Source organism: Anopheles coustani, chromosome 2, assembly GCF_943734705.1.
Source record: "Anopheles coustani chromosome 2, idAnoCousDA_361_x.2, whole genome shotgun sequence".
Classification (NCBI taxonomy): domain Eukaryota; kingdom Metazoa; phylum Arthropoda; class Insecta; order Diptera; family Culicidae; genus Anopheles; species Anopheles coustani.
Window position 1 is genome coordinate 90,705,023 of NC_071289.1, and position 26,884 is coordinate 90,731,906.

Sequence of the window (26,884 nt, forward strand, 5' to 3'; positions counted from 1 at the left end):
ATGGACATCAAACTGGAACACCTCAAGGTAAGATGTGACCCCCGCGGCCGACGGGGGTGGTGGGATATAAAATATTCCGAGCCGATCAAAACACTGTCAAAAAAGGGCAAACCGACCTGTCAAACGTGATCGTCGCGAGCTGGCGGGTCGTGTGGCCAGTGACATGAAGGAATAAGCAAGGACACACTGCCGGGAGACGGTTTGGGGTTTGGAGACCCGTTGAATGGATTCCCTTTTCCGAACCGCGCCGTGGTATGAGTTTCTGTCACGTTCGGTCACGTTCTTCGGAGCGCGTTCTTCGGCGGACAAAGTTTGTGTTATTTTTTCCCCTTTCGTACCCGTGTCTCCACGATTCTTCATCTGTCAAAGACGACGGAGGGAAATGGACGGGTTCATGACTTTTCGTTTCCTTATTCTTCCCCGATGGGTCGAGTGATACTTCCGAAGAGAATTGATAATCGATTATTATACCGAGGTTGGAGGCAGCTTAACGGAATTGTGTACGCTTTTTTATGGCAAGCTAAAGTTTTTTATTTCACTTTTGATAAATGAAAAATAGTTTCTTTTCGAGCACGGCACGCCGCATGGAATCATCCAAGCCTCTTAGAGAGTCCCATACACTTGCTGCCCTTGAGCAATACTGAATTTACCCACTTTCGTCTTAATCGTCAGCTTTGGGGGGATTCGATCGGGCGCAGTTTATTTTTATACCGCAAGTCATCCGCAGTATGAAACGTCACGATCTCGCAGGGACACCACAGATGGGCCGATTTGAAGATCATTCGGATTATGCCGCTGTGTGCGGGGAGAAGATGGTTTTGCTCCGGGGTCTTTTTTCTTCACAAAACACCGACGGCACGGACCTCACAAAGCTCGCCGCTCGGTGTGACTTTAAACGGCGCGAGAGGCCGCGAGCTGCGAGATAAAATCAAATTAAAATATGAAATAATGGAAATGAGCATGATGCTGCTCGATTGCGCTGTGTGGCCTCGCGGTGGGAAGCAGCGGATGATATTGCAGACACTTGTGTTGGGGTTTCACCGCTTTGAGCAGCTCATACGACTGCTTTCTGAGTCGCAGATTTATGTCTAGATCTATTGAGAACTAAATATTTCTTTACGTTTCAGAATAAACATGTCGCAGTCTTTAACAGCGTTCGATAAACCCCATAAAAAACAGACCTGTTTAGAGCTAGCGAGTTGAGCGCAAAATGCCACCCGGAAACGATTCTTCGGCGAACATTCCTGGCATAACTCCACGGCAGATATCCGTAAGGGCAAAACCCCGAAATCTGAGCGCATCATCGGTTTTTCACCGAGCCCTTATCGAACCGATCGATCGAAATCCGATGGAGCGATCCTGCCCAGCTGGGTGGTAAAGTGGAATCTCCCGCAATGTGCCCCGATGGGTGTGAGGGTTTGTTTGAAATGTTTTCGAAGAGCGTGTCGAATCGATTTCGCTTTCGAATGTTTCCGCCACTCTACCGCCCGCAGGACGTAACAACTGTTGTTGTGCAAAGATGCGGGGGGGGGGGAAAAAATGCCAAACACTATGGAATGCGCTGTCGTGGTTTAAACAGACCTCCAAAGGCACAAAGGCTTCAAAAAACAAATTTCTTAAACATGAAAAGCAAAGAGCAACATCAAACAAGTTATGGTCATTCTACTCTATAAAAAGTGCTCTTCTTTTCAATTTCCGCGAGATGTATGACGTGTTTCCTTCAGAAAATAGATACTTTCTGCGGGATAAAACGTTCAATTCTAATACCTCAATACGATGTGCTTTCGATTTATTATCGATGCTTGCGTGGCGTGAGCACGAGCTAACGTAATTGAATGGTTGAAATTTGTAGACATAAATTGAAAAGCCTTTCTTTCCTTTGCACAAAACGCAAAGAAATACTCCAAGTAGGTCAAGCTTGTGAGACATTTTCGTAGAGATGTCATACTTCTTTTCTGGGGTATGAATTTAAACAATTTCTCTAGTTCTTGAAAACTAAATACTATGAATTAAATCAAATGAAAAGTGTACCAGTTGAAAATGCCTAGAAAAGGTTAGGTGTATTGAAATTGAACTATCACAATGATGATTCATCCTCCGATGACTTCCTTTACGTCATGTGGAGTGTGGCGAGTCGTCAGTCAAGATCACACATTATCGATCGATCCCGAGTTCACCTTCGTCAGGGTTGGGATGGATTTTACGAGCGTCGAGCGCCGGGGGGGAGGCAGGATGTCGACCGCGTCAGGAGTAATCTCTGGCTCATTTCGGGCGTGTAATTTGATAGTGAGCCGTGCAGCATAAAACGGTGTCCTCCGGATTTTCCAGCGGCCCGAGAACTCACTGTTGTTGTATGGTAATTTTGTGGCTACCTCGTCGTTTATGCTACCTTGCGGTTTCGATGACACCCAAAACCTGTGTCGTCGAAACCGAAAACAGCGCTGAAAGCGGGGAAGAAATTCTAAACACCATCGGCTCCCGTCGGCGTTCGTCGAATTGAACCCGCTGGGAAAGCGTTAAGTTTAGCTTTTTTTTCCTTCTCTTTCGTTTCGAGCTCCATTCCTTTGAAGTTCAGGACCGAGCTTACATGTCGAAGACACCCTACGATGGGTGCCGCCTCGCTAAAACATCGACCCGGGGACGCCAAAAGCCACACACTGGGTGATATAATTTACATTTTATACATATTTATGCAAATCTGCGCAGAAACTTCAACCCCTTGCAAGCATCGATGTTCCGCCTGTTACCACATTGGGTTTGTCCGGTTTCTTTTCATCTTCCACCTGGTATCATTGGTATTCGACTTTGGATATCTAAGCGCTTGGTCTTCGTCATCGTCTTTCCTCATATGTGGTCCATCTGGCGCCCGACTTCAGATGCATCCGTTGCAGCGCATTCATATGATCAGTTTTGTGCACTAATTTGCGGCATGAAATGTTCTTCTTTAAGAAACGGCACGTTCGGTAAAGAGATTTTGTTGTTTTTCTTTTTTGGGATAGGAAATTTTCATGCCAAAGCATGTAAAGTGTTCCATTTTACGATCGGTACATGATCGGTGACACGGTTTGTCGTCCGAATGGGAGTTTATGGTGGTCCTATGGGACTTTTCTTTAGTTGATTTTTAATGTAAAAAAACACAACCTCAAACTTGTGGTCAGTCAGCCTCTTTTTTCCTTCTTTGGGCGTTATCTGGAAGCAGTGGCATATCAAGCTGCAAGCTCCCAGAAGCTGTAACCAATCCCGGAGACGTCCCTCGTAGGGTATAGTGTTTCATCTTGCGGCGCCTCCTTGGATGTGAAGAGGTCGATCCACTCGAAGGCATCACCCGAAAGCCCGAAAACAAACTACGAACGGTGCGGGGTGTGCGTCTTCGAACACGTACCATGAAATCGGGGGAAACTTGAAACTTCGTTGCCTCTACCCCAACGGGGCGAAACGTCGAAGTGGCCGAAGTGGCCACGCTTAGCCTCGCCCAACCCAACGTCCTCCTCCGACCACTTGAGCCGGCACTGCCGCGTCTTTGCGTGGAGTGCTTTTGCTCGGTTTTGGTGGAAAACAAACTCGCTGTAACCGATCCGGGCCACTCCGGACGATGGACGAGGGGTCGGTCTCTTGAGCTTCCAGCGACTTTCGGGGCAGCTTACCATTCCGGTGCGCATTCGGGAGGCCATCGCCAGTCGGAGGCACTTGCAACTGTGTGCTGTGTTCGAAACGGACGGCGATGGTGGCAGCTTCTCCCTTCGTTCGAGCGAATCGAGCGAATGAAGATGTTCACGACGGGGTGTGATCGGTGCTGCGAACCGTCTAATGTTGCCGACACGCCACGACATGGAGTGGGTGCACTTGAGTGAGCTTAAGATATTGTCGAGCGCGTTCGCACCTACTTGAGGGCCCAACATGCAAACTAACTACTCCTTTTAGTTTCGTTTCGTCGACGCCAAACGAAAGTCACTCCAAAAAAAGCTCCTCCTCATCTCGAAAGGCCGAAGTTGACGAGGGCATTCATCGTTTGGGCTGTTCAACTTTGGCATCGTCGGAAGGGTTTTTTTTTGTGTATGTCCGCGTTAGTGTTGAGGGCCGGCACTTTTCCTGTTTGAAATGTTGGCCATCGTAGAGTACTGTTGATATTATTTGAACAACAAAAATGTAACCATTCACGAGCTTTTAAATAATGCTTATTCGTTCTTCTAACATTTTCTGTATATTTAAGTTGTCTTTTGAGAAAAGCGTGTGTTGTTTCAGTTGTTCCTCCATGATATTTGTTTTTTTTCTCTAAATAATATTGTGATTAAGACATTTGAGCCATTGTATCCTCCAACACTTTTACTTTTGTTTTCCAGAAAATTATTTCACGCTTGCTTTAATCTGTAAAACAAGGAAACATACGAACGAATTTTCATTCCACAATCTAATCCACATAAACCAAAAACAATCTCGGTTTCCCTGATCATTTCGGCCGGAGAACGTCGTAGTGTTTAAAAATTGATCGTGTCCAATCGCTTTACCGTCTCAATCGAGAGTCCATAAGCTCAACCAATCGGTTTCGATCTATCTGCATTTGTTGCTTAAGACTTTGTTTCGCGTAATCTCCCTGCGGGACCGAGTGAAAAGTTGACTTCGGACGCAAGAAAACCGACCATCGATCATTGGACGTAATTCGGCGCTCGCGAACCTCGGGTGGGGATCTGTCTTTTCCTCTTTGGAATCTTTGAACGAGAGAAGAAAACACATCCTCGCCGCGTCGATGGCACATGTTTTACCGCGTGGAATTGAGCGTGGCTGTACTTCACACACGATTATGGTATGAAATTTGGGATTACTGCATGAGAAATCGGAAAAAATGATGATCGCACCGCCACGCAAATCCACACTCCACCACCAACAACATTCACGGCCAAAGCTTGTGGAAGGGACGGAAAAAGAGACACTAGCTACAGGTGTAACCGGTGGAAGTAGAAGAAAGGCCAGTAGAAAGACCGCCACAAACGGGAGAAGAAAAACAAAAGGCTCGGAAAAACAGCATCGCCGTACATAAATTATTAATGACCCAGGGCTAATGTTGAAATATTTTCTATGAAATTTTAATGCCTTCTCAATCACGTCCCAAAGCTAGCCCCTCGGCGAAAGGGAGCCCGAGGGGAGTGGGGCGGGCGGAACGGTGGTCCCCGCGTGAATGGTTAATCGACACGGATTAGTTTCGAAGCTTTTTTTTGCCCTCTACCGCTCAATCTCGGCCGGGTATGTCTATTGAGCCGCGTTTCTTCAGGTCGTTGAAGAACAGGCTTGTGCTTTTCTTAACTCACCGCAAACAGGGCTTAGCTGGAATGCGCGTTGTTTTAGGTGAAGATGAAGGTTAACGTAAGGCCAACGATGGAACGTTGGTCCAAGCGCTGCGCACGTTTCATTGGCGCCATATGTTTGCTCTCGTCTCCAACTGCTGGAATGAGTCGGTAGGGCGTGAGGAAAGAGTCCAACTCCGGAAAGCTGCCAGCCGGTTATCGGGGGAAAACTTTACGAAAACCGTAACGCCCCGGGGTCTCCAGAAGCCGACTCTGGCCACGGGTCATTCTATTTGTTGTACGTTCATAAGCTCACTCCGCAGGACACTCTTGACATCGTTCAATTGGCTGTAAGGAAGAGCCAAGGAGAAAATGAGAAAAAAGGACATGCTTCTGTACTCGACAACGGGCAAAGTTTTTAACAGCTGCTCGGAAACGGACTCTACACGATTGCGAGCCAATCGCTTCGACAGCCGGGGTGCAGATTTTCACAACTAATTTTCCAACCATCATAAGCTGCCCCTAAGCAAACGTTCCATAAATAACCGAAAATGGACGCCAAAAACAAAGACCACAGGAAAAGGTAAAGGACAGAAGAAAAAAACAACAGCAATAAAGGACGTGTGTCACCCCCCGAAACACCTGGGATAATAATTGTGTGTGTGTGAGAGAGCATTTCCCAGACACCCTGCCGAGAGGAACAGACTAACAGTTATCAAACCGATAAAACCGAACAGCTCGCACAGGATGATGCACCCAATTAATGGACTCGAAAGGACGATCGGCTGTTTAGAGGACGATTTTGGGCTTGAGCTCGAGTCGCAGCGGGAAACGTTTGAAGTCGTTTGGTGATTTTTTTTTATTTCTTGAAGGTTTAGATTGATGCGTAACTTATGATTCTCGATTCTGGGGATTTTAGGTTACATAAATCGCCACTTACAAATATGAACGTGTGCAAATAGTGTGCCTATTTTAATAGAGAGAAAACTAATTGAAGGATAAGAGTGGGGATCATTTGTTCTACAGAATTCGTTTGGTTAAACGTACTTCTTTAATAAACTGTCCAGATATCCTGTAAAATATGACTGCATTTTAATATCGTTAAATAGAATCGAATGAACGCGAAAAATTCCTAGAACTTTCACATGTAAAACAACAATTGCCCATCTAAACCGTGTTCGAATGGGAGGATGATGCTGGAAAGCCTAATCCTCCCATTCGAAACCCAGAATTCCACTCTGCATTCACTTTCCAGCTTTAACAACTTGGTTGTCACTCGCTAACTGTTTCCCATCCCATCCACTCGACGGCTTACAGAGCTTTCAATGTATCGCTCTCGGAAAATGATGTTTCTTCCTTATCCTCCAGACAGACCGAGATTTTATACCGTTTGACTTTGGCATTGCAACAGTTCGGGTCACATATTGGGAAAGTAAAACCCACACGAAAAATCCCACTTGTTGCCCCGTGCACTTCGCTTCGCCATCTTTCCGACACAACGCCATTCCCTTTTCCCAACCGATCGCTACATTTCCCCCTCCAAGGGACACTCACTTCTTGCTAATGATGTGTGTGCGCAGAAGCGCAAAAGGATAATCTCCTTTGGCGGGATTAAGATTAATGTCTAGCCTGACTTTGCGCATTAACATAAGCATAAGCTTGACGATAATCATTGTTGTTGTTGATGTTGTTGTTCGTACTATTATTACCAGGTCCCTCGTGTCCTCCCGCAACGGGGTTTGCCCGCAACAGACTGTGCCGAGATTTTGAAAGCCTTTCCAGCGTCCTCTCGCTCGCGGCAAGTTCGTTCTGGTCCGGCGTGAGAGTGTTTGCGGTTCAATGAAGCCATTCACAAAACTAAACCTATATTGTACCGTTTGGGTGGCGTCGGTAAAACCCCGAAGCGCAGATGCGATACTTTCTTGTGCTCTGCGATCTTGATCCGGGGAGTGGTTTAACGGTGTGAGTTATGAACGATTGACTTTGATGGATAGTTAGCTAAAGCAGGTAAGGGAATGCATCCAACAATCCTTCGACATAAAGTGGAAATGTTCCAACAGCAAATGTTTTTGTAGTTCGTATTCAGCTACAATCAAAGTAGATTTAGTTTAAAATGAGTAAAACATTCAACCAGAAGCTACTTTGTAAAAAAACAAATCTATGTCAATTAAGAAGACACTTGAAAAAATTTACATCAATAATAAGCATGCAAAAGCTAAATAGAGACATAAACCTCGACCTGTCATTTCTGCATCTGAAAGAGAACGCTTCTTTCAGATGCAAATGCTTCTTGTGTGATGCTATGAATAATTTACGAACCATAATGCATTCCAATCATCCTCGGAATCGAACTATATCTCGTCTGGTCGTAGTGTATCTCGTTTTTCCTACCTCTGCCTGGCCAAGGCAAATCCTAACCATCCTCCTAACACTCCTAACTTTAATCGAGCGGGCGTCACATGCGCACCGCATTGGAACGACAACTTTAAATTAAGTGACAATGCGTTCGACTGACGTTTAGTCGATGTTAAACTATCTTCCACTTCCAGCACCCCAGCACCTGGCCCTGTCAGCTCCCCGGCCGGCCACGATCAAGTTGTAATGGTTGGGCGCGTGTTGTTGGAGTGGTGTGGTACGCGTCTGCAAAAGCAACGGTGTTCTGTCACCTTCTGCCCACCACATATGTGGAACGTTTGACGCAGCTTCCTTCCAACCACGTACCAGGTTTTAGTTGACGGCGAGAAGGAGCAAGACGGAGGGTAATGGGACGATTGGGGGAAAGAAAAGCGCTGGAATCCGCTCCGGAGGCAGACACCGTTGTCAATAATAAGATTTTAATCGGATTACACGTTTTAAAAACCATGGGTTTCACTTTTTTGCCCTTCTCCATCGCCTAGGCCGGTTCGAGCCGTCCCCATGCCGTCCCTACCTGTTTCGAGCCGCGCTTTCCCGCTCCTTTCCACCATGTGTGACGTTTCATCCGAACGTAGGCTAAACGCTTGTTGAGATGCACAGGGTGTGGAAGCGGTTCTGGGTGCGGACACATGCTCGGAGGCTGGCGGGTGGTTGACATCATACTTAAACTATTATTGTCGGGCACATCGGGGTCCCCGAAGCTGATCGATGCCTAGGCTTCTGGAAACTGGCGGCCAGATGAGAACCTAGAGAAGGATCTCGAGAATGTTGATGAATCGATCCTTTTTTTTGCTTTGTAACCTTTGACAATTGTTGAGTGGACGGATGTCGCTCGGATGGCTTAAGCCGATCCTGTGCAAAGTTTAGCTGAAGTCAGCTAGAAAGGTAAACATATCGCACATCCGGCTTTAAGGAGTTTATTGCACATTCTAGGAATACAAGTTTTATAGCCAGGTACTTCAAGAATCGGTAAGATAAGTAGATAAAACTACTATATGGCTATTAAGATTCAATTCATCCAAACGTCACAAGTTGATCGATAAAAATACCGCTCTTTTTTCTAGTAGGTTTCATTAAGGATATCATATTTGCAATGATACTCAAAAAAGGATGTGATTGACATCGCATAAGCAACCCATAAGATTAACGATTCTGTATACAACATCAAGACAAGATGCGTCTGTTGAAATAAAAAAAAAACCCAAACTCACATCAACCTTTGGCGATCGTCCAACAAAAGATAAATCCTTGCAAATACTCTTTTCAGACGCAAAATTTGCTGACCAATCCCGGCTTAACCGGGGTCCCCGGCAGATTATCTCGACCTCACCTCGCTTCGCTTAAAATACCATCCGCTGGGGAGGGCTTTTTTTTACATTCGCAAATTTTAGCACTTCAACCGCTTTCTCGGATCAAAGTTCAAGTACATTTGATTCCTCGAAAAGGTTGTTACCTTTTGCTTTCCTGCGCACTGCTCCTCACTCAGGTGCGACCAGGTGTGAGCGGAGATGCACATGCAATAATGCAACCCGCCAAAGCCTCCCAACGGGACGCCAACAGTGAATGGTGCTGAAAATAACACCTCGAAAACGTACAAGAATAACAAAAAAAAATACAGCGACACAGGCAAGTGTTCGATCTACGGCTTTATTCCATCGACTGGCAGGAAGACTTATGCAAAAGCTTGCCGTTTCCTCGTCCCATTACTCGAAACGGAACTGGTAAACTCGGAGTTTCTGCATCAGCTCTTCCGCTAACCTTTCGGAGGTCATCATTCTCTCGAAAACACGGTAAAGGACCCCTTAGGGGGGGGACAAGGCAAGTGTTACGCTGCCCGGCAGCATTTGGGACGCGCGCTCGTGGATTTGATTTATGGCGAGAGCATGCCAAAAAATTTCATTCCTTCCTAAGCGGTTCCTAAGCGGACAACGTTTTCCTTTCTCTTTCTTCTCCCCCCCCTCGGTATCCCATACTTGTAAATCACCTCTTCAGTAATGGCCCTCGGTGGTCGAGAAAAGACACACCGGACAGCACGAGGAAGAGAGAACGCATATACTAAGCCAAAAATAAACCGGCATCGGGACAACCGCAACCGATATGAGAAATTCATTCCAATAAATATAATTCATAAATCCCGAAAAAAAGGGCGGTAAAACGGTTTCGGGGTCTAGCTCGGTTTGGGGTCGTCGTGTATATGAAACCTGTTCACTCACAGGGTTTTTGTTTCTCACCACCAGCAGATGGTCTTAACAGTGGGCCTTCGCTTGACCATTCGACAGATTGTTTGGTACGTTCTCAGGTGAGTCGAGGTGTGTATTAAAAAAGAAAAACCTTTGCTCAGTTGATAGCAGGACAAACATGTATGAAGGCTCGAGGCACGAATATCTTGAACTGGTGAAGGAGTTGTTAATACCACTTTGTGCCACCATTCATCTCTCTTCCTTGTAGGACGCGTTCATTGTTTGTAGTCCAAGGAAAGTAGAAATTCTTCATTATGCCTACTAAACGACGTAGTTTTCCATCAAAAACACACCCGGACCAGTACCCACAGTTGGCCACATACGTGTGCTTTCCCGACGATACTTTAAACAAAAACTACATTGAAACAACCTGCCCCCAAAACCCGATTCTAAGTCAGGAAAGATTAAGCACCGACGCACGGGATGACCTCAGACTTTGCTTATTATTTACGATCAGTTGAACCCTTTTCTACACCGTTCCCCGCCGCTCCGAGTATGCGGGACAAGGCTACTTTAAATACATCATCATAAAACCATGCCGCTGGGACCGATGAGGTGGTGTGCGCCGAGCATTATTTTATTGGACTCGGGTTTCGTGGGTAATTTATGACTTCATTTCTGGAATTCGGTCTCCGGGAGGATTCTCGACGTGGTTTTCTCGTTAGGGTTCAAATCCTTCGATCCGTTTCTCCGTAAAATCTGTGCACGGTTAGATGGTTGGGCAAAACAAGCTTTACGGGTATAGGTTTAGATCCATGTCTGGTGATCTTTTTATCGCCATGATTTTGGGATAGGACAGACATCCTTTCGAATGTGGTTAATGTGAACAGATCACCCTCGGATGCACCGGAGAATGCAAAACCATATACAGACGGTTCTCGTTGGCAAGATTAAAATCTATCCTAAAACATGCTATCCGTCGACAAACCGATCCATCCTTTGGCTAACCTTCGATGTACCCGGTTTAATGGCATGGCGGCTCGGACTTTATATCCCAGAGATTAACTCATAAATTTTGGCGAATGCATTATGCTCGATTTTCGCTCACCGTTTTTTGCGGGTGGCATCCATGCCGATATGCCAATACGTTACCGAATTTTATGACATGTCTGGTCGCAGGCAAAATCGAAAACCTCGCCAAGGTTTCCGAAGATCTCATTACGATACAAAATGCCCAAAGTATTATTAGAATTTAATCTTCTTAGGTGGTGGGCAAGCGGTGGCGTGAAAAGCGGCGTTCGCTTTCCATTAATGCTTTCCGAGAAAATAAAACCCAATACGATTTCGTTCTGATCGATTTATAACACCACCGGCCACTGATCCACTGGTTGTAAAACGTTATGTCTCAGACAGAATCGGAAGGCGAAGCCGTTTTTCTAATCCCGATCGATCGTCTTCTTCGCAGCAACTTGTAACAGCAAATGTATTCCCCATGGATCTATTTCAAAGACCTTCCGGATCGGAGCGATAAAGCACTGACAAATGCAATCGCCCGCAATTCGTCGGATATGACTCTGCTTGGAATATGAGCCCTAGGTTTTACAAGCCTTGTAAAAGCGATCGGCTACTGGGTTTTTATGTTGGCCTACTTTACAGCGGTATTAACGAACGTGGGTAAATTTTACCAGACTCGGGAGATTTCGGATCGATATCGGAACTGAACCGCCGGAGCGATTCCAATCGATTCTGATCGGCGGGGTTTAAGGAAGCAGTGGCTCGGACATGGAAACCGACCGTCCGATGCAGGTTTTAAGCTTGGTCGTAAATCAGTAAAATCATAAATTTATCAAAACCTAACGTCGGGACCGAACGTCGAACCCGTTTCCGAGGTCCCGATCGATCGCCACACCATTGAGATGCTAATATGGATGGATTTATCACCGAGAACAGTACTGGGGTTGGTGATGCAGAGCATAGTCGAACCGGTTCCGAGCCACGTTCCCAGGCCGGGCGTCCGGGCCAAGGTTAGCGAAATAGGATTATCCTAGTCGGGGCCCGGCAAGGAAGCGATCTTTTTCGATCGACAGATCGATCGTTGTGGTGTTCGCTGGGACGATGGGGTTCGATTTGGCGATTGTTTAGCCTGCGCTGGGAAGATCCGTGACCCTCTCCGATGAGCGCCTCAAAGAGGAGTCAGCTGCGCAAATGGGTATCGTTTCTCATGTTCGCACTTTGCGACGCGCCGTAACCCGAAAGTCCGAAACGTTGCACGGATATTAATATTTCCTAAAGTGCCATCCTTTCCACTGCCGCGTCGCCCAGGTATTCGTCGCCGAGAGTTGGCAACTTTTACGCCGCCGTGCATGCGTCTCGGCCCCCGGAGGCCCCGGAGGCCCCGTCGGGAGGCATCGATCGATTTGAATAATATTTCCCGTGAAAAAAATTATGAAACCGATTATCATTCTGATCGTTTTTATATATTATTGGACCTTATCTTTTGCGACCCGTGCCGACCCAGTGCCGCGCCAATGTGAGCTCACAGACAAGACCGGACCGGCCGGAGTGAGGCATCGAAGTCACCGCCAGTCAGTCGTCAGAGGCTTCCTTACCGAATGTTGAAAGCTCCGGACCGAGCACGGGAGAGACTCGGGAGGATGCGACGATTTGACCACGGTTGGTCCACTGTTTAAGGCCTGGAAGAGGTTGCCGCACGCCGCCATTGGGGCCCGTTGCAATGGGACCTGCTGGACGAGTTCTTTCATGCCGATATGCTCATCGGCGCACTTTTACGGCGTGCGCTACAAAACGGATGATTCGGCACAGTGGGCGATTACGAACTCGGGAATGGGAATTCAATAATTTTCTTAACCCATAATTATTTGTAGGCAGATATTTTTCAATGCGATAAAAAAATATTTTTTATAAGGTAGACATCTCTAAATTGGAGGATTCAAAAAAAAAAGTACCATGATTGTTACAAATACAGTGAACGAAAATATTTAATGTGTAAACAATCGATCCCACTGTTTCTGTTCGGTTTTCCCACTCACCATAAACATTACACTCTGACGGACGCCAACGGAATCGCTCGATCAAAATCCCATCGTGCGCCCTACACCCCTTCCCTCGCCTTCCTCATTTCCATCTCGCAGGCAGAACAGAACGCGAACTCCATCGCTCGCGGCAGACGACGGGCGAGATATTATCTAAATTTATCGGTAATCGTCACAATAACTTGCCCCGATGGTTCATAACTGTCACGGGACAAGGTGTAGAAAGCCGACCGGTAAATAAACGCGGTCGGGGGTCCGTTCGGACCGATCCGACCCCGTCCGTCGTCCGCTTGGCCGGGACAGATTGGTAACGTTATTAAAACATAAACGGTCACTGCCGGCGTGTCGTCTCCATTACCGGAGCCGGGCTCGACTCGCACTCGGTAAGCCCTCCTGCTCGGCCGGAGTCCGGTTTTCGTTCGATCGATCCCCGATCGACGTTCGACCAGAGCCGTTCCGATTGTCTCACGGCGGGCCACGATCCGGCCTGCAAAGGGTAAAAAAGCACGAGTCGACACCCGAAAAGCGAAAGATAAAATAAAACAAATGGACTTATGCGCCCTTTGAATGTTTTCGGTGGTCCCTCGGTTAAGGGTAAAGGGGTTTGCCTGCGCACTTGCGTGGCGAAGCTGGCCACAGATAAAGAAAACTAAAACAGCGCCCCAACACCGAATGATGTGATTATTTTCCAAATTCAAATCGATTTCTACCGTGTGCCACGTGACGCGAGGTTGAGAAAACGGATAAGAAAGTCGTCCAAGTCTCTGTTAGGCCCTCTGTTGGGCGGTGCTTGAAAGCGGCTCCTTCGAATGCAGCGAGAGATTGGAAATTGTGGAAATTATGACAAATGACACACGTATTTGTATCAATCAGAGTGCGATTTATCGCACAAAGACTCCTCGTCTCGGCAAGGGAGAGAAGGAAGAAAACCGTGATCGTGTTTTCGAAGAAAAGTTTCGCGCCCGATAAACCGTTTCCCATCGATTGAGATTTTCGTATCGTTTTCTGGTTTGTTTATTTCATTTTTTTTTATGATCCAACCGCTCAGCAGGTTGGCTGCGTTTGGATATGTTACCGTCGTCGATCGCGGGGTTTCAAGCAGTCGGGCCTTCAACAGGTTGGTTGGTTCGGCTTTTACGCCGAACTGTTTTGTGTTCCAAATTCTACTTCAACCGACCCGCAGAGTTCAGCATTTGGGATCTCCGTTTGACAAATGGCCTTGACGTAGCCATTAACCGGATAAGGGACATCGACGATTGCATCGACGTGGCGAGGTTTCGGGGTGTCCGGGAGGGGCACCAAGTTTACGACCGAACGAACGATGATGAAGAAGTTGCGGCGAGAGATAAACAATAACCGATATCTTCTACGCCAGGACGAGTGAAATAGTTCTCATATGTCTGAAGATGATGTCACTTCACACGAAGAAATAAAATTCAAAAAACTTGTTGCCTTCTCCTAAATTATAATTTAACCCAATGTTTCACGCCACTTTTCACTTTCTCTGACCTATCGTAAAGTTCATTAAAAGTAAGACATTTGAATGTACTTCTCTCAACTGGCTTCCTAATCCTCTGATCGATAGTTGTGTTTTTAAATCACGAAACGTAACGATGCTTCGAACCACGATTTGCGATTCGTTTCGGCCCAAGGCGAGTCTCACTTTTCAGGGTTGATTGATGGATGCGCAGGGGACGGACCGTGCTAGAAAATGGGTTTAGAAATTACTTAATAACCTGAAGGCTGCACACCTTTGCCGTGCCAAGGTTTTACTTTTTCCTCCCGATCCTCTAACGTTCGGCAACAACAGCGTACAGTACGAAGCAGTATGGCGTGTTTTCACTTGTCTAATGTGTTGTGGATCTTTTTTTTTTTTTGTTTGCTGCTCGTGTGTGCTGAAGCCCCCTATTTGGAGCCGCGCAAAATAATGTTAAATGTCGGTAGCTGCTCGAGACCAAAACGAGCGCTACAAACAAAGCCAAAAGGGGAGAACGGTTCGGAGAAGCAGAGGGATTCTTCAAAGGAGGAGTTCGCTTCTGTCGAAATTTTCTTTCGGTAGCAAGGCCAGCTGGCCGGGTCTTAAGATCTGTACCGCCATCGAATGCGCTGCGCGCACAGGCTCGATTAGTGGTAATTAAGTAAATCTTACGCACTGTTTTAGGCGTATCTTGTGTTGCGTTTTTTCGATGCCTTTTTTTCCTTGTTCGCAAGTGTGAATTTTACCCTCCGTGGCGCCATTTGGCTTCCGTTTCGAGGGGATGCAGCCAGCAAGAAAATCGAAACCGTAACTCGGAGCATCATTAGCTGTTGGGGAGTACGTAACGCTTTTCGCAAGGGCAGCGACTTGTGACTTCTGGTGATAGTATGATGTGTGTGTGTGAGTGTACACCATTATCTTATGCCTTCAAGCCCATTAAGCTCGGCCCCAAGTGGCGCCCGACAGGCGCAAACGGTTGATCGGTAATCGATTCGATGATACGCACCGGGGCACCCGGAGTAGCTCATAGGAAAGAAAAACAGACCTCAACGGGGTGTCAAGCGAGAAGCGTTTCTCTCCACACACGATTAAGCCCCGGCCTCGGATCGAAGTGTGGATGTAAGCAATGTTTCTATTTCTACGTGGTGAATGTCGAGCTCTTACCGGGAAACCATAAATCAATTTTTAGTGACATCCACCGGAAAGGTTTACAATCGTTAAGACATGTCTGTTTTCTGAGGAGAGGTTGTGTTTTGATTATCAAACTGCACTGACGTCAGCGCGATTGATGAGTAGTTTTATCTTCTACTTGCAAAAAGTTGCAAATCAACATTCGAACGATGCGAGTCGTTATCAAATATTTTCAAAAAAAAAAAATCCATGCCATAGTGATTGAAAAATTTGTTGCAAAACTGTACAAATGTGTCAATTAGTGATATAAATTTTCTAACCATCCGTTGATCAATCATAATATGCTAGCGGACATGAAAGATGTTCAAGACTCGGTGTTTCTTTTTCTCGTTTTATATGGCGAAGAGAAAAGCGCAAGACAATCAATTTGCCCGATCGGGTGAAACAATAATTTAAGACACTTCGGTGGCTCGAGTGACATCGATTCGTTTAATCCCATGTTTGCCTTTCTACCGTTTTTTTTACCGCTGGGACTACTCTGCAGCCCCTCTTCCACCCATGGCACATCGATTTTGGATGTTACTGATGACACCTGATCGATTAGAGAAAGGAGAAGTCCGTCCGGCCCTCCCGCCGGGCCGGGCGAAGCCTCGCGTCATCCGCGTCACCCGGCGCCCGTCCAACGTTCGTCACTCAATGAATCACAGGCGGTCCACACAACAGCATCGGAGGAGTCGCGCCAGGACCCGCGAACGATGGCAAAATCTACGGCTGAACCGCGCGGCGTGAACGTAACAAGTACGACGACAGTTTTATTGCTCCCTGTCGCTGAGATTTATCTGATTACATTAGTGACGATTTTTTTCTTCTCCCTGTTGTTCTGTCTGTTGCTAAGTTTTGTCTTTTCTGGTGCTCCGTCTGTGGTCAACGTAGTTCCTGGCTTTTTTTTCCTCAGCGAGTCGGTGGATACTCTCGTCTGGTACGGCTTGGAAGAAACTTTCTGCGGTTGGTCCCCACGAAGTGGTTTCGGATGCCACCCGCTTCTTTTTCGTTTAATAGCTGTTACTTCCCGACGAACACGATACCATGCGCGAAGAGCTCCCCATTTCGGTGACAGTGGAATTATAGGACAACCGAAGAGAAGTAAAAGAAAAAAAGGTCAACGGTGGCCAAAATCTTCCGCTCCATTCCCGGGAGAACCACTAAACCTGTCCGACATGTCAATAAAAACCGTTTCCCGAACGATAGGAGATTATTTTCTGCCTCTTTCGCTTCCTGATGGATTTTCTAACACAGTCATCAAGTGGGGAAAAGTTCGCTTATCGTGATATTTGCGTGGTCAGCAAAAGCGGAAATTGGCATTGGTAGTTTTTGTTTGGAGGTGTCGCGATTAGAGATAGCAACAGCTGCCACTTGGTTCGGTTGGTAAACTCATAGCATGTAAGGAAATTATTGCTGAAATTTTTCATCGCACCTTTCACTTTTTTACTAATTGGTGCATGCGTTAAACTTTCTTTTCAACGAATCTGAGGTCTGTTAAGAATGGTGGTAAAAACCTAAAGAAATGCTTTAACTTGTCCATCAATTTTGGAGCCACTTTCTGGAATATCATGCAAACATTATTCAATTTATCTAAAGATAGTTACATCACGAACACATTAAAACAATACCGGTAATATTTCCTATAACTCAAGGGCGCGTTTTCTCTCCCTTCCCCCAAAAGACCAACCAGCGAATGTTTGAAGCGTAGCATATGGTAGCCTAACATTGTCATAATGGAACCGTTTCACTTCCTAAACCAACAAACAAGGGTCGTGCGCGCGCCCTTACGGAAATGGTGGCCGGTTGGTGGGTATGAAAAGCCGAACCGGCAGCCCTCGAACCGCATCCAAATGGTCGCATCCCGAAACCCGCAACGTGTCGTGTTCGGTTTGTTTCCAATACGAAAATAATAAATAATAAATTTGTTCCCGAACGACCCGGGATTGTCTTCCGCCTAACGGTCAAATCACGGTCGTTGTGGTAAGTGAAAATGGGAAAAATCGTCCCCTCTTTCTCGAGGTGGTGTCTCATGCACGCAGCTGCTAATGTGCGTATGACAGTGCGATTTTTTCCTTTTCCCCGGGGGAAGAGGGACGTACGATGTCCTTGGCGGCGAAACAAAACAATTACAAATGATGATACATCACCCCTCCGCCGTGGTGGACGTGGACCTTCGTTCCGTTCGGATCGTTTATGGTTGCCAAATATGAGGGCCCTTCAGACGATTCCATCACGATCGAAAAGTCAACCGCTCGACAGTGAAAAGCGTCCAGAAGCTCGCCTTTGGCACCCCTTGTCGAGTGTGGCGTGTTTATTAACTGATGCGGCGTGAAAAATAACGCCATTTCTGGGAAGTGGTCCAATCGCCCGTTTGATCCTTCTCATCCTGTTGCTTTTAAAAGGGTCTTTTGGCAACGGGAATCGGTGTAGAGTGTTGGGCTAGGTTTGAGGTTATCTATTGCATTTTTTCACCATCATTTTGTCATCTTTGGAACCCAATCATTGGCTACTGGTGCGAAAGCAAAAGGACCGAAGACGTTTCCGTTTCGAATAAACCCGATCGAGCAAGAACGAGCGATTGTTTGAATTGAAACCCGGACGTGGCTTTATCTTCCGCATCGTTTTTAAACGAGGAAAACATATAGAGCTTGCATGTAAGGAGCCAAGAACGCGGGACAACACGGGAGACAATCGTTCGATCGATGACTATCGTTAAATGGCACTTTTTCCCTCCGACGATTGATCGATCCTCGCAATAGTTGGCCAATATTTTTCTCGCCCGCCCGGGCACAATGGCACTGCTAATTTTCGGTTCCATCCTTCTCGTTTTCACCTTTATCTTCCGAGTTTTATGAAATCAAAAATTTGTTTTCATTTTCACATCGTTTCGTGTTCTTTTTTTTGTTGTTCTTTGCTTGCAGACTGAACTGCGGATATGCACCGCCTGCGGAGAACCGATCGCCGATAAGTACCTCTTCGATATCGACGGCTGCGCCTGGCACGGATCCTGCCTGCGGTGCTCCGTCTGCCTGACGCTGCTCGAGCGGCAACCCTCGTGCTACTTCCGCGACCGGCAAGTCTACTGCCGGACGGACTACGCCAAGTAAGTGGGAAAATTGGAAACTTCATTGGGCTGTCGCTCAGATAAATCAAAGACCAAACGGGATGGGTTTACGTCGGGGGCTCAGCAGGAGCGCCCCATGAGGAAGTGGTTCCTTGCCAAGAGGACACATAAAACTAAAAAAGAAAATAGATAAATCGTTAACAAATTCAGCTAGAAGGTTGTCTATTTGGTTGGTTTTTTACTCTGACAAGTAATCATTTGAATATACAAGAGAAGGTTCATATATTTCCATCAGACTTCTTTCCGGGTGTTTTCCAATGCCAGCATTAGTTCTAAATTATTATCGTTCGCCAGAAATTATGTCATCGATTATCCAAGCATATTTCATTCGTTCGTCTAAACCGTTTTTGCAACGGTTCGCCCCGTCTATCCTGCAGGCCGACCAGGAGCTCCACAACGCTAGCCCGATCGCCTAACATCCTAATAGATCGACGTGATTTATGTACTACACCGTCCGGGGATGACGGCTCCGTCGTGCTTGGCGAGCGTAAAGTCTTGTTTACATATAATTAAGATTTAACCCGTTGAGAATTAAAATATTACACCCTGGCCTTGTGTGCTTGGGTTGCATTTCGCGGCAGGCCCAGCTGGAGAGGCTGGGAACAATCGTGATCGTCGTGCACGGGGAGGCAAGAAGACATAAAAAAGAATGATACATCAGCCAAACAAGACACCTGAAGAAAGCGAGTGCGATCTTGGGGCGGTCGGGATGGTATTAGAGATACATTAATAATCATAAAAAAGATCGATGCCACGCCGAGGGACCTGTCAATCATTCCGAAATCCGGCAGTTCCCCGACTCCGGCACACACGTGCGCCTGTGTGATGTAGGATGATCATATTTCACATGCCTGTTGGGGGGGAGGGAGAGGAAAGGAAACATCCCCCCCTCCCCCCAAGGGGAGAAGCGAGCGATACGGATTCCGAGTGGCCACTCGGTGCTCGCCGACCGGCACTTTGGCCAAAAGTGAGATATTTCTATCAATAACTCAACCATCACGCACAATACGCTCACCTCCGCGAGCCGGGGGCAGCGATTTCCGTTTGGCACTCCGTCCGAGGGTCGAACGGTAAAGAAATCGACCACAATGCACAAACCAACCGCGTTCGAAAAAAAAAATAGACCCGAAGTAAAACCCAAAATAAATAACAAACCTCTTCCCGCGGCCAAACAAACACCGGCGAAAGAAAAGGGAATGCTTATGCTGAGCACCGAATGGTGATTTTGAGCCTCCCGCGATCCCGATCGGTTTCGAGCTCGGATCGGGAATGGTTGGTCAGTTCAAATGTGTGTGTGTTTATGTGTTTGTGCCGTATTGGAGAACATTTGCGATGGAACCGGCATCGAAGACCCACCGGAGAAGAAATTAATCATTTTCCCTCCGCTTATAAAGTGAAATAATTTATTGATATTTCTCTACCACGGAGCACCCCCGACCGTCCTCCCTCCTCCAGCCTTCGCTTCATTGGGAACGGGGACTACCATCGAAGGGGTGTTCATATTTTTTTTTTTTTTTTCATTTGGGAAAAATGATCCCAGGATCAAGCAAACCCATAAGTCGGTCGAGCGCGGGGAAAAAAAAGACATAAATAAATGGACAGTAAAACCGCACGAACCGTACACCGTATCCGTATCGGAATGTGTTCGATCTTTTGCCGGCCTCCTGCAACAAGTTGCTTCCTTTTCGGCCGTTCGGATCTCAACGGAGATTTCAGTTTGAAAAAATGTGTAAAAAAGGCTCGATATCGGTGCGAACGGGCTAGGTTCGTTTTCGACAGTCGATCGAAGGCAGTAACAACGCAACGCAACGAAAGACTTGGGCGAGTGTAGAAGCTACGAACCTCCCATGCCTAGGGCAAGGAGGATTATTAATCTTACCGCTTTCTGCCAAACGCTTTCTCACTCTCGCTCTCTTCATCCTCCTTCCTTGGCGTCTTGGTGGTTGACTCCGTTCCCGTTGTTGCGGAGTGGGTGACCGCGTCCACGTCCTCCGGGGCGGCTCTGCCCTCTGCTCTCAACAGTAACAGCGCCATTGTCGCGCTGGCGAGTTTGTACTTTTATTTATAGAGACGGGCTCCTTTTCTAGCGCACCGGCCTCCTGCGATCGATTTGTCGAGTCGTCTTACCCAGCATCCCCCTCCGCGTGTGTGTGTGAATAAAATCTTTGTTTTGATTTCGCTCACCCCGCGCTTGACGTTTATTCGTGAGCACTGTTTGATGTATATTTATGTTTGTATCGGCCTGGCCCGGGCGGTGCACACAATCGATAAATAGAGTTTTCCTTCGGCCCGAGACGCACGCGGAGCTGAGCCGATGAAATACGGATTGACAGGCAAAAGGGCTTTCGTCATTGTTGATGTTGTTAATGTTGATGTTACACAGTCAGTCGGTTGGCTGAATAGGCCGAATCGAGAGCTCTTTGGAGCAGAACTCTGCGGCGGGAGGTTCAAGGATGCAACGTGTTGCTCACATCCTTTGATGTATTTACACGTTGCAAGAGACATTGCGCGTATTTAAATTTGTTTTCCAATTTTTATTCTTGAAATTTCGATTTGAATAATTTAAATGAAGCGTTTAAATCTTTTATTTATTAAAATTAACCTAAAATCCATTTTGTTAACAGCAAGTGATGAATTCAAATTTGACATTTTTTTCTGACAAACATCCTTCACACCTTTGATTGAACTGAAACATTATATAACACTTACTAAAATAATCTTAAAATGTAGAAAATTGCATTACTTCATAATAATCTTCTTTGGAGTCGCTGCGTTATGAGTGTTGCTGACCGAGTCCATGGTCTGAGTTCTCAAGAATGTAACCACGGCCAACAGTACAAGCAAAATAAACACGCGGAAGACGAAAACGAAACACGGACACACTTCAGTCACACTCGGCGTGGCATGACTTGTTTTGACAGCGATTTATTTATGGGCCGAATGGAATTATTATATCACGACACTTTATCTGACGGCGCAAGACCCCGCCGCGGTCTGGCCGTTCGCTAAACGGCGCGAGCCTACGAAGGTTGAACGTTCCAGAACCGGACGCTGCGCAGCCGCGCGAGGTGTCATTCGGTAGGAGCTGTCGGATTAGAGCGTGGTGGCAAGATTGGGGCAGGTTCTCGAGACGCACCCTGAGGATCTCGAGACCGCTGGTAGGACACCGAGATCGGAATTGCGATGTCATCTGACGCGTGTCAAACTTCGGGACAGCCGCAGGAGATGGGTGTTACAGATTCCGAGATCGCGCTTAGCCGCGTCTCTAAAACCCAGCCCAGGTTCGGTCGAGCACTCCAACTGTTCCGGCGCCAATGCTTAACTCAGTGCGAGGTAAAATCTCAATCCTCGTTCCTTCCGACCTGACGGAAACTGTGCTTGAGACGTGTCGTGCGGACAAGGGAAAGCCCTCAACAGCGAAAGAATGGAGTCGGAAACACTTCACGTCTTCCTCGTTCGATGCCTGATAATCGATCGAACCGTGAAGAGATGCTCACGGGCTGGTTCTGGTCATCGGTTACACGTTAAACGCACAAACGAGCGTACACACACACACACACACACATACCGGCTGTCGATCGAGTCCGCCGGCCGGAAAACCGGAATCACGTCGAGCGCATTATCATTTTTATCAATTGGCATATTTATCAATTGGAGCAAAGGGACATTAATAAAACAACGTTCCTACGGCTTCGGGAAAATGGCGAAGAAAAGGCTGGAGGTGATGCGACAATAAAAAAATAAATCCATCAATCTTCGCCCATGGAAACGGCACGGTGCGAAATAAATATTTATAATGTGCGTGCTCGCTCAAATCTGACATTCGAGGGAAAAATAAGGGAACTAAAGTAAAAACGATAGTGAAGAGGGCAAGAAGGATGAACTGTTAAAGGGGCAAGATCTGATTCGGGTTGAACGTCGTTGTGAACGACCGATCGGTTACGATACTGGATGGCTGGGGCGAGGCAAAGGTTCTTCGTCCCAGATGCGACACGAAGTGGTGCACTAACCTAAATGCTCATATCGCAACGGTAATTAAACAAGACATATCGCGCCTTGTTCATCTGCTCACGGTGTGTTGTTCTCGCGTGCTCCTTCCTCGTGGGGACATTTTTGTACATGATTGTTTATTGCATGCTATGTTTTTTTTTGTTACATTAAACTTGTACACTGTTTAATGTTTTTGCATAATTTTCCTTGTTTTCTCCTTTTTTTCAAGATGTTTTCATCCACTTTGTCCTTTATCACATATTTTCTAATGCTTATTTGTTTGCTTGCTGTTACTTACTTCTTTAGTATACTTTTAACTTGTTTTTCTATGCTGATATTGTGTAGTATATCGCTACTTCAAATGAAGGCTTCTAGTTATTTAAAAATATGAAGCTCATACTGTTATAAACTGTGCAGCATAGTGTTCTTGGGAGCTTCCTGGCGTGGGGGAACTTACAATCAAATATCTCTGATCTGTAAGCAAAAAAGAAAAAAAAAAGGAAAGAACACTGGTATTGCATGTGTTCTTCGGCAGTAGATTAGAATCACCGTGGCCATACCATCAAGTACATCGTCTCCATTGAACGTACTTCATCCGATTATCGGTTTCGTCGAGAAAGATGGCGAGTGCGCATCGAATACGGATGCACATTCGTTAGAGCGCATATAGCGTTTAAAGTAGCCTCGCCTGTTATCCTTTGCCTTCGCAGATGATGACGATGGAGGGACGGCGTCTCCGACACCGCTACCGCCCCGTGCGATGTTGTTCGTACTCGTTTGCGCTGATGTTATGTTTTGATGGCGACTCCTTTTTGACCAGCTGGAAACCTATCGCCCTTTGTGTATCACTGTGCTGCGGTTTGTGCAGTTGCTGTCTCTGCGGTTTGTGACGGCGGTTTTTGTGTCGCTTTGGTTGTTTTTTTTTTGCTTCTTTATGTTCTTCTCACTTTGAAAACTTTAAATTTTGTGTTTTTATACTCCATCGGGCGGGGTGGAGGGACGCTGGTTGTGCAGGATGTTGCCGGAGCGGTTGTTGCTGTCAGTGGTGCTGCTGATGCTGCTGTTGTTGTTGTTTTACAACGCACCGAACGCCGGGTCGCGCCATCGTCGACCAGGTTGACTGATGCATACGGTGTGATAAATGTGTTTGGTGTTGCTACAAACGAGTTTATGATTTATCGCTCTCCGGTCAGTCTTCACACAGCATCACAAGCATATCGTGCTCCCGACGACCTTCCCCCGTTCGCTTTTCTTCCTTTCGTTTCCATTCCTTTCCCTGTTATCTTCTCGATATCTACCAGTCGCCAATGGGAAAGACCGTTGGCTTCCGATTCCTGCCTTCCGATTCCCTAGGTTCGTACGGATGGTGGAGATTACAGCAACAAGAAAACAGGACAAATGTCTTATCGGCAAGAAACCATAGCAAAACCAGACCCACGGCACGGCACGAGACGCACTAAGGCGCGCAATGATATAATTGTTTTTCGATTGCTCCGCTTGCACGTTCGCTTCCGAGTGGTCGGTGCGTTCTTCACATAATTTAATTTTTAATTGGTATTGATTATTAATCACAGCAAAAGGGGTGGTTTATGCCCCTCTCGGGACGCCCTTTTGCCTGCCAACATTATTAACCTGTGTTGCTCGTATATCTTTACACAACATGACGTCGGAATGTCGGGTTCGAAGTGGTGTTGGTTTGCGCCCGGTGACATTTAGCGATTATCTTGGGATCGTCGATTTTAGTAGTTTGGAAGATTAAGTACCTGTTACTTCTTGAGCAGAATTACTTTTTTAATATTTGGTTTTCCGTCAGAGTACCTCACAAGAAAACATACAGAATCTCAGGAAGAACGTGTACTCACCTTGCTACAATCTTGCAATCCCGTTCTAAATGGCAGTATCGCTGCAGATCGGACGTCATATCAAACTCCACAGGATCGCCACAATCGTGCCCGAAAGGAGTGCCACCTTGACAGGGCTATCGCGGTAGCCGTCTGTCGTCGTCGCGTCTTGAGAGACGGGATCGCATTTCGCTCCCCTGGCCAACCCACTCCAATACGTGTCCGTCAGTGTGACCGCCGTCGTCGGTTACCGTTGGCGACCAGCGCCTTTTAATTTTCCTTATTGCGGGGCGAACAAAAACCCAAGGAGAATGTCCCCATGTCACGGGCCTGCGCACAGTTGTGTTTGGCGTTCAATAATTCGATCTCGATGTAATATGCAAATATCCGCACCAAAGGGCACCAGTTGCTGGGCAGCAGCCTACAGCTTTTTCTGGGAAGTTTTTGTAATGTTTTGCCCGCCGGGTTTTACTGTTCCACGTTTGTCGATGCTGCGTTTGTTTTCGATCCGTTTGACTGCTGGGTGTGATGTCCACCACAAGGTGTTGCTCCCGGTGCGGTGTTTTAGGGACTGGACTTGTGCTGAAACAATATGAAAATAAAGAAAGAAAAAAATCTGTAGAAAAACATGACAACACACATAAGCAAACACAAGAACGGAGGAGACGAAGGTTGATAATGGGTGGGAAGAAAAAGGTGTCGCACGACCACACCAGTACACCAAGCGAAAGTCAGTGGGGTTTGCGAGCAGGCAGGTTCAATTAAAATTAAATAAATAACCCCACCATCCGAATAAATAAGTGAATGAATAAACTGACGGCGCGCGTTGCTCAAGGGTTCTTCCAGGTGACCCTCGCGCGAGCAGGGACGTGGGGGGGCATAGGTGAAGGATTTTACTGACGCTGAATGGACGGGCGTTGGGACTCGCGGAGTCGAAGTAAATGTAGCAGCATGTAGCCGAGCGTCAGAAACAGAAAAGGAAGTCGCAGCGGGAGCGATTTCAGCTTTTGTTTTACATTTTTCAAGCTACTTCTTCCTCCGAGTGGAAACAAATCGGGCAGAAAGGAAACACTACCAAACCATGCAAGGAACGGTAATTAAATTGGGCATCCCGTTGCGCTCTCCTTCCTGCGTTTGCTTCTTTGTAGGAGTAAGAGTCTTTCCAAACGATCGTTACATGCTTTGTAGAGGATCTTTTTATGGATTTTACACGGGATGAAAAAGCCATTCTTTTATGCCGATTGTCTCTAGATCCTTTTTCGATTCGATTCCGATGGTACAAATTGCTTTCAAAGATGAGCACAATCATATCGAATAAGTAATTAAAAATATTTTCGAACTAGAAATTAGACTAACATAAACCCACCTTCCTGACATTGCTCATGTTTGTCGCTTTCAACAGAACATTCGGTGCCAAATGCTCCAAGTGCTGCCGTACGATAGCGGCTTCCGACTGGGTACGAAAAGCTCGCGATCTCGTGTTCCACCTGGCGTGCTTCTCCTGCGACACCTGCGGCCGGCAACTCTCGACCGGGGAACAGTTTGCGCTGATCGATGACAAGGTGATGTGCAAGATCCATTACATGGACACCGTCGACGATGGATCGAACTCGAGCGATGGTAAGCTGCGGATAGCGGGAATCTCGAAGGATACCTTCCTAACAAACTGCACTATTTCTTCAACACTTTCCCTCCAGATGGTTGCAGTAGCGATGGGTACAACAAGAACAAATCGAAGCGCGTCCGGACAACTTTTACCGAGGAGCAGCTACAAGTGTTGCAGGCCAACTTCCAGATCGACAGCAATCCGGACGGTCAGGACTTGGAGCGGATAGCACAGTTGACAGGGTTGAGCAAGCGGGTGACACAAGTCTGGTTCCAAAACTCTCGCGCACGTCAGAAGAAACATACACACGGTGAGTAACATCAAGTCACCTTCTTTTTATGCTTTTCTTACAGAGTTTGTTCTTCTTTCTCGCATCTCCTATATTTCTTTAGTTCCCCGCGATCACAATCCGAATTTATTCAACGCGCTGCGGCAAGATATGAACAATAACAGCAGTGGACAGACGAGCCTCGGCGATCATGATCAAGGGCCTGGAATGGGGAAGCATCCCGGAACAATGTTTAATTCTCACGGTAAGTGCAATACTAAACCATCTGCTGTGCAAAAATAAATAAGGTCTATTAAAGAACTAAATTTCAAATGCAAATGATTTTTCCCTTCCAACCACAGTGAACCTCATCAATCTGATGGTGTAACACATGGGAATGCAATCATTGTTGCATACCCCCTCTGGTAGTTGCAAAATGGATGATTGCTGAGAGACGACGAAGAAGATCTGGCCCAGA

The 26,884-nt window shown here is 46.6% G+C and overlaps 1 protein-coding gene across 1 annotated transcript; it reads left to right on the plus strand.

The window, feature by feature from the left end:
- Positions 1-26,794, plus strand: LOC131265299 (LIM/homeobox protein Awh-like). Its single transcript, XM_058267560.1, has 6 exons — positions 1-27; positions 18,499-18,680; positions 25,935-26,152; positions 26,230-26,448; positions 26,531-26,671; positions 26,769-26,794. Exons 1-6 carry the CDS (start codon positions 1-3, stop codon positions 26,792-26,794), a joined length of 813 nt encoding a protein of 270 aa, XP_058123543.1.
- The last annotated feature ends 90 nt before the right edge of the window (positions 26,795-26,884 follow it).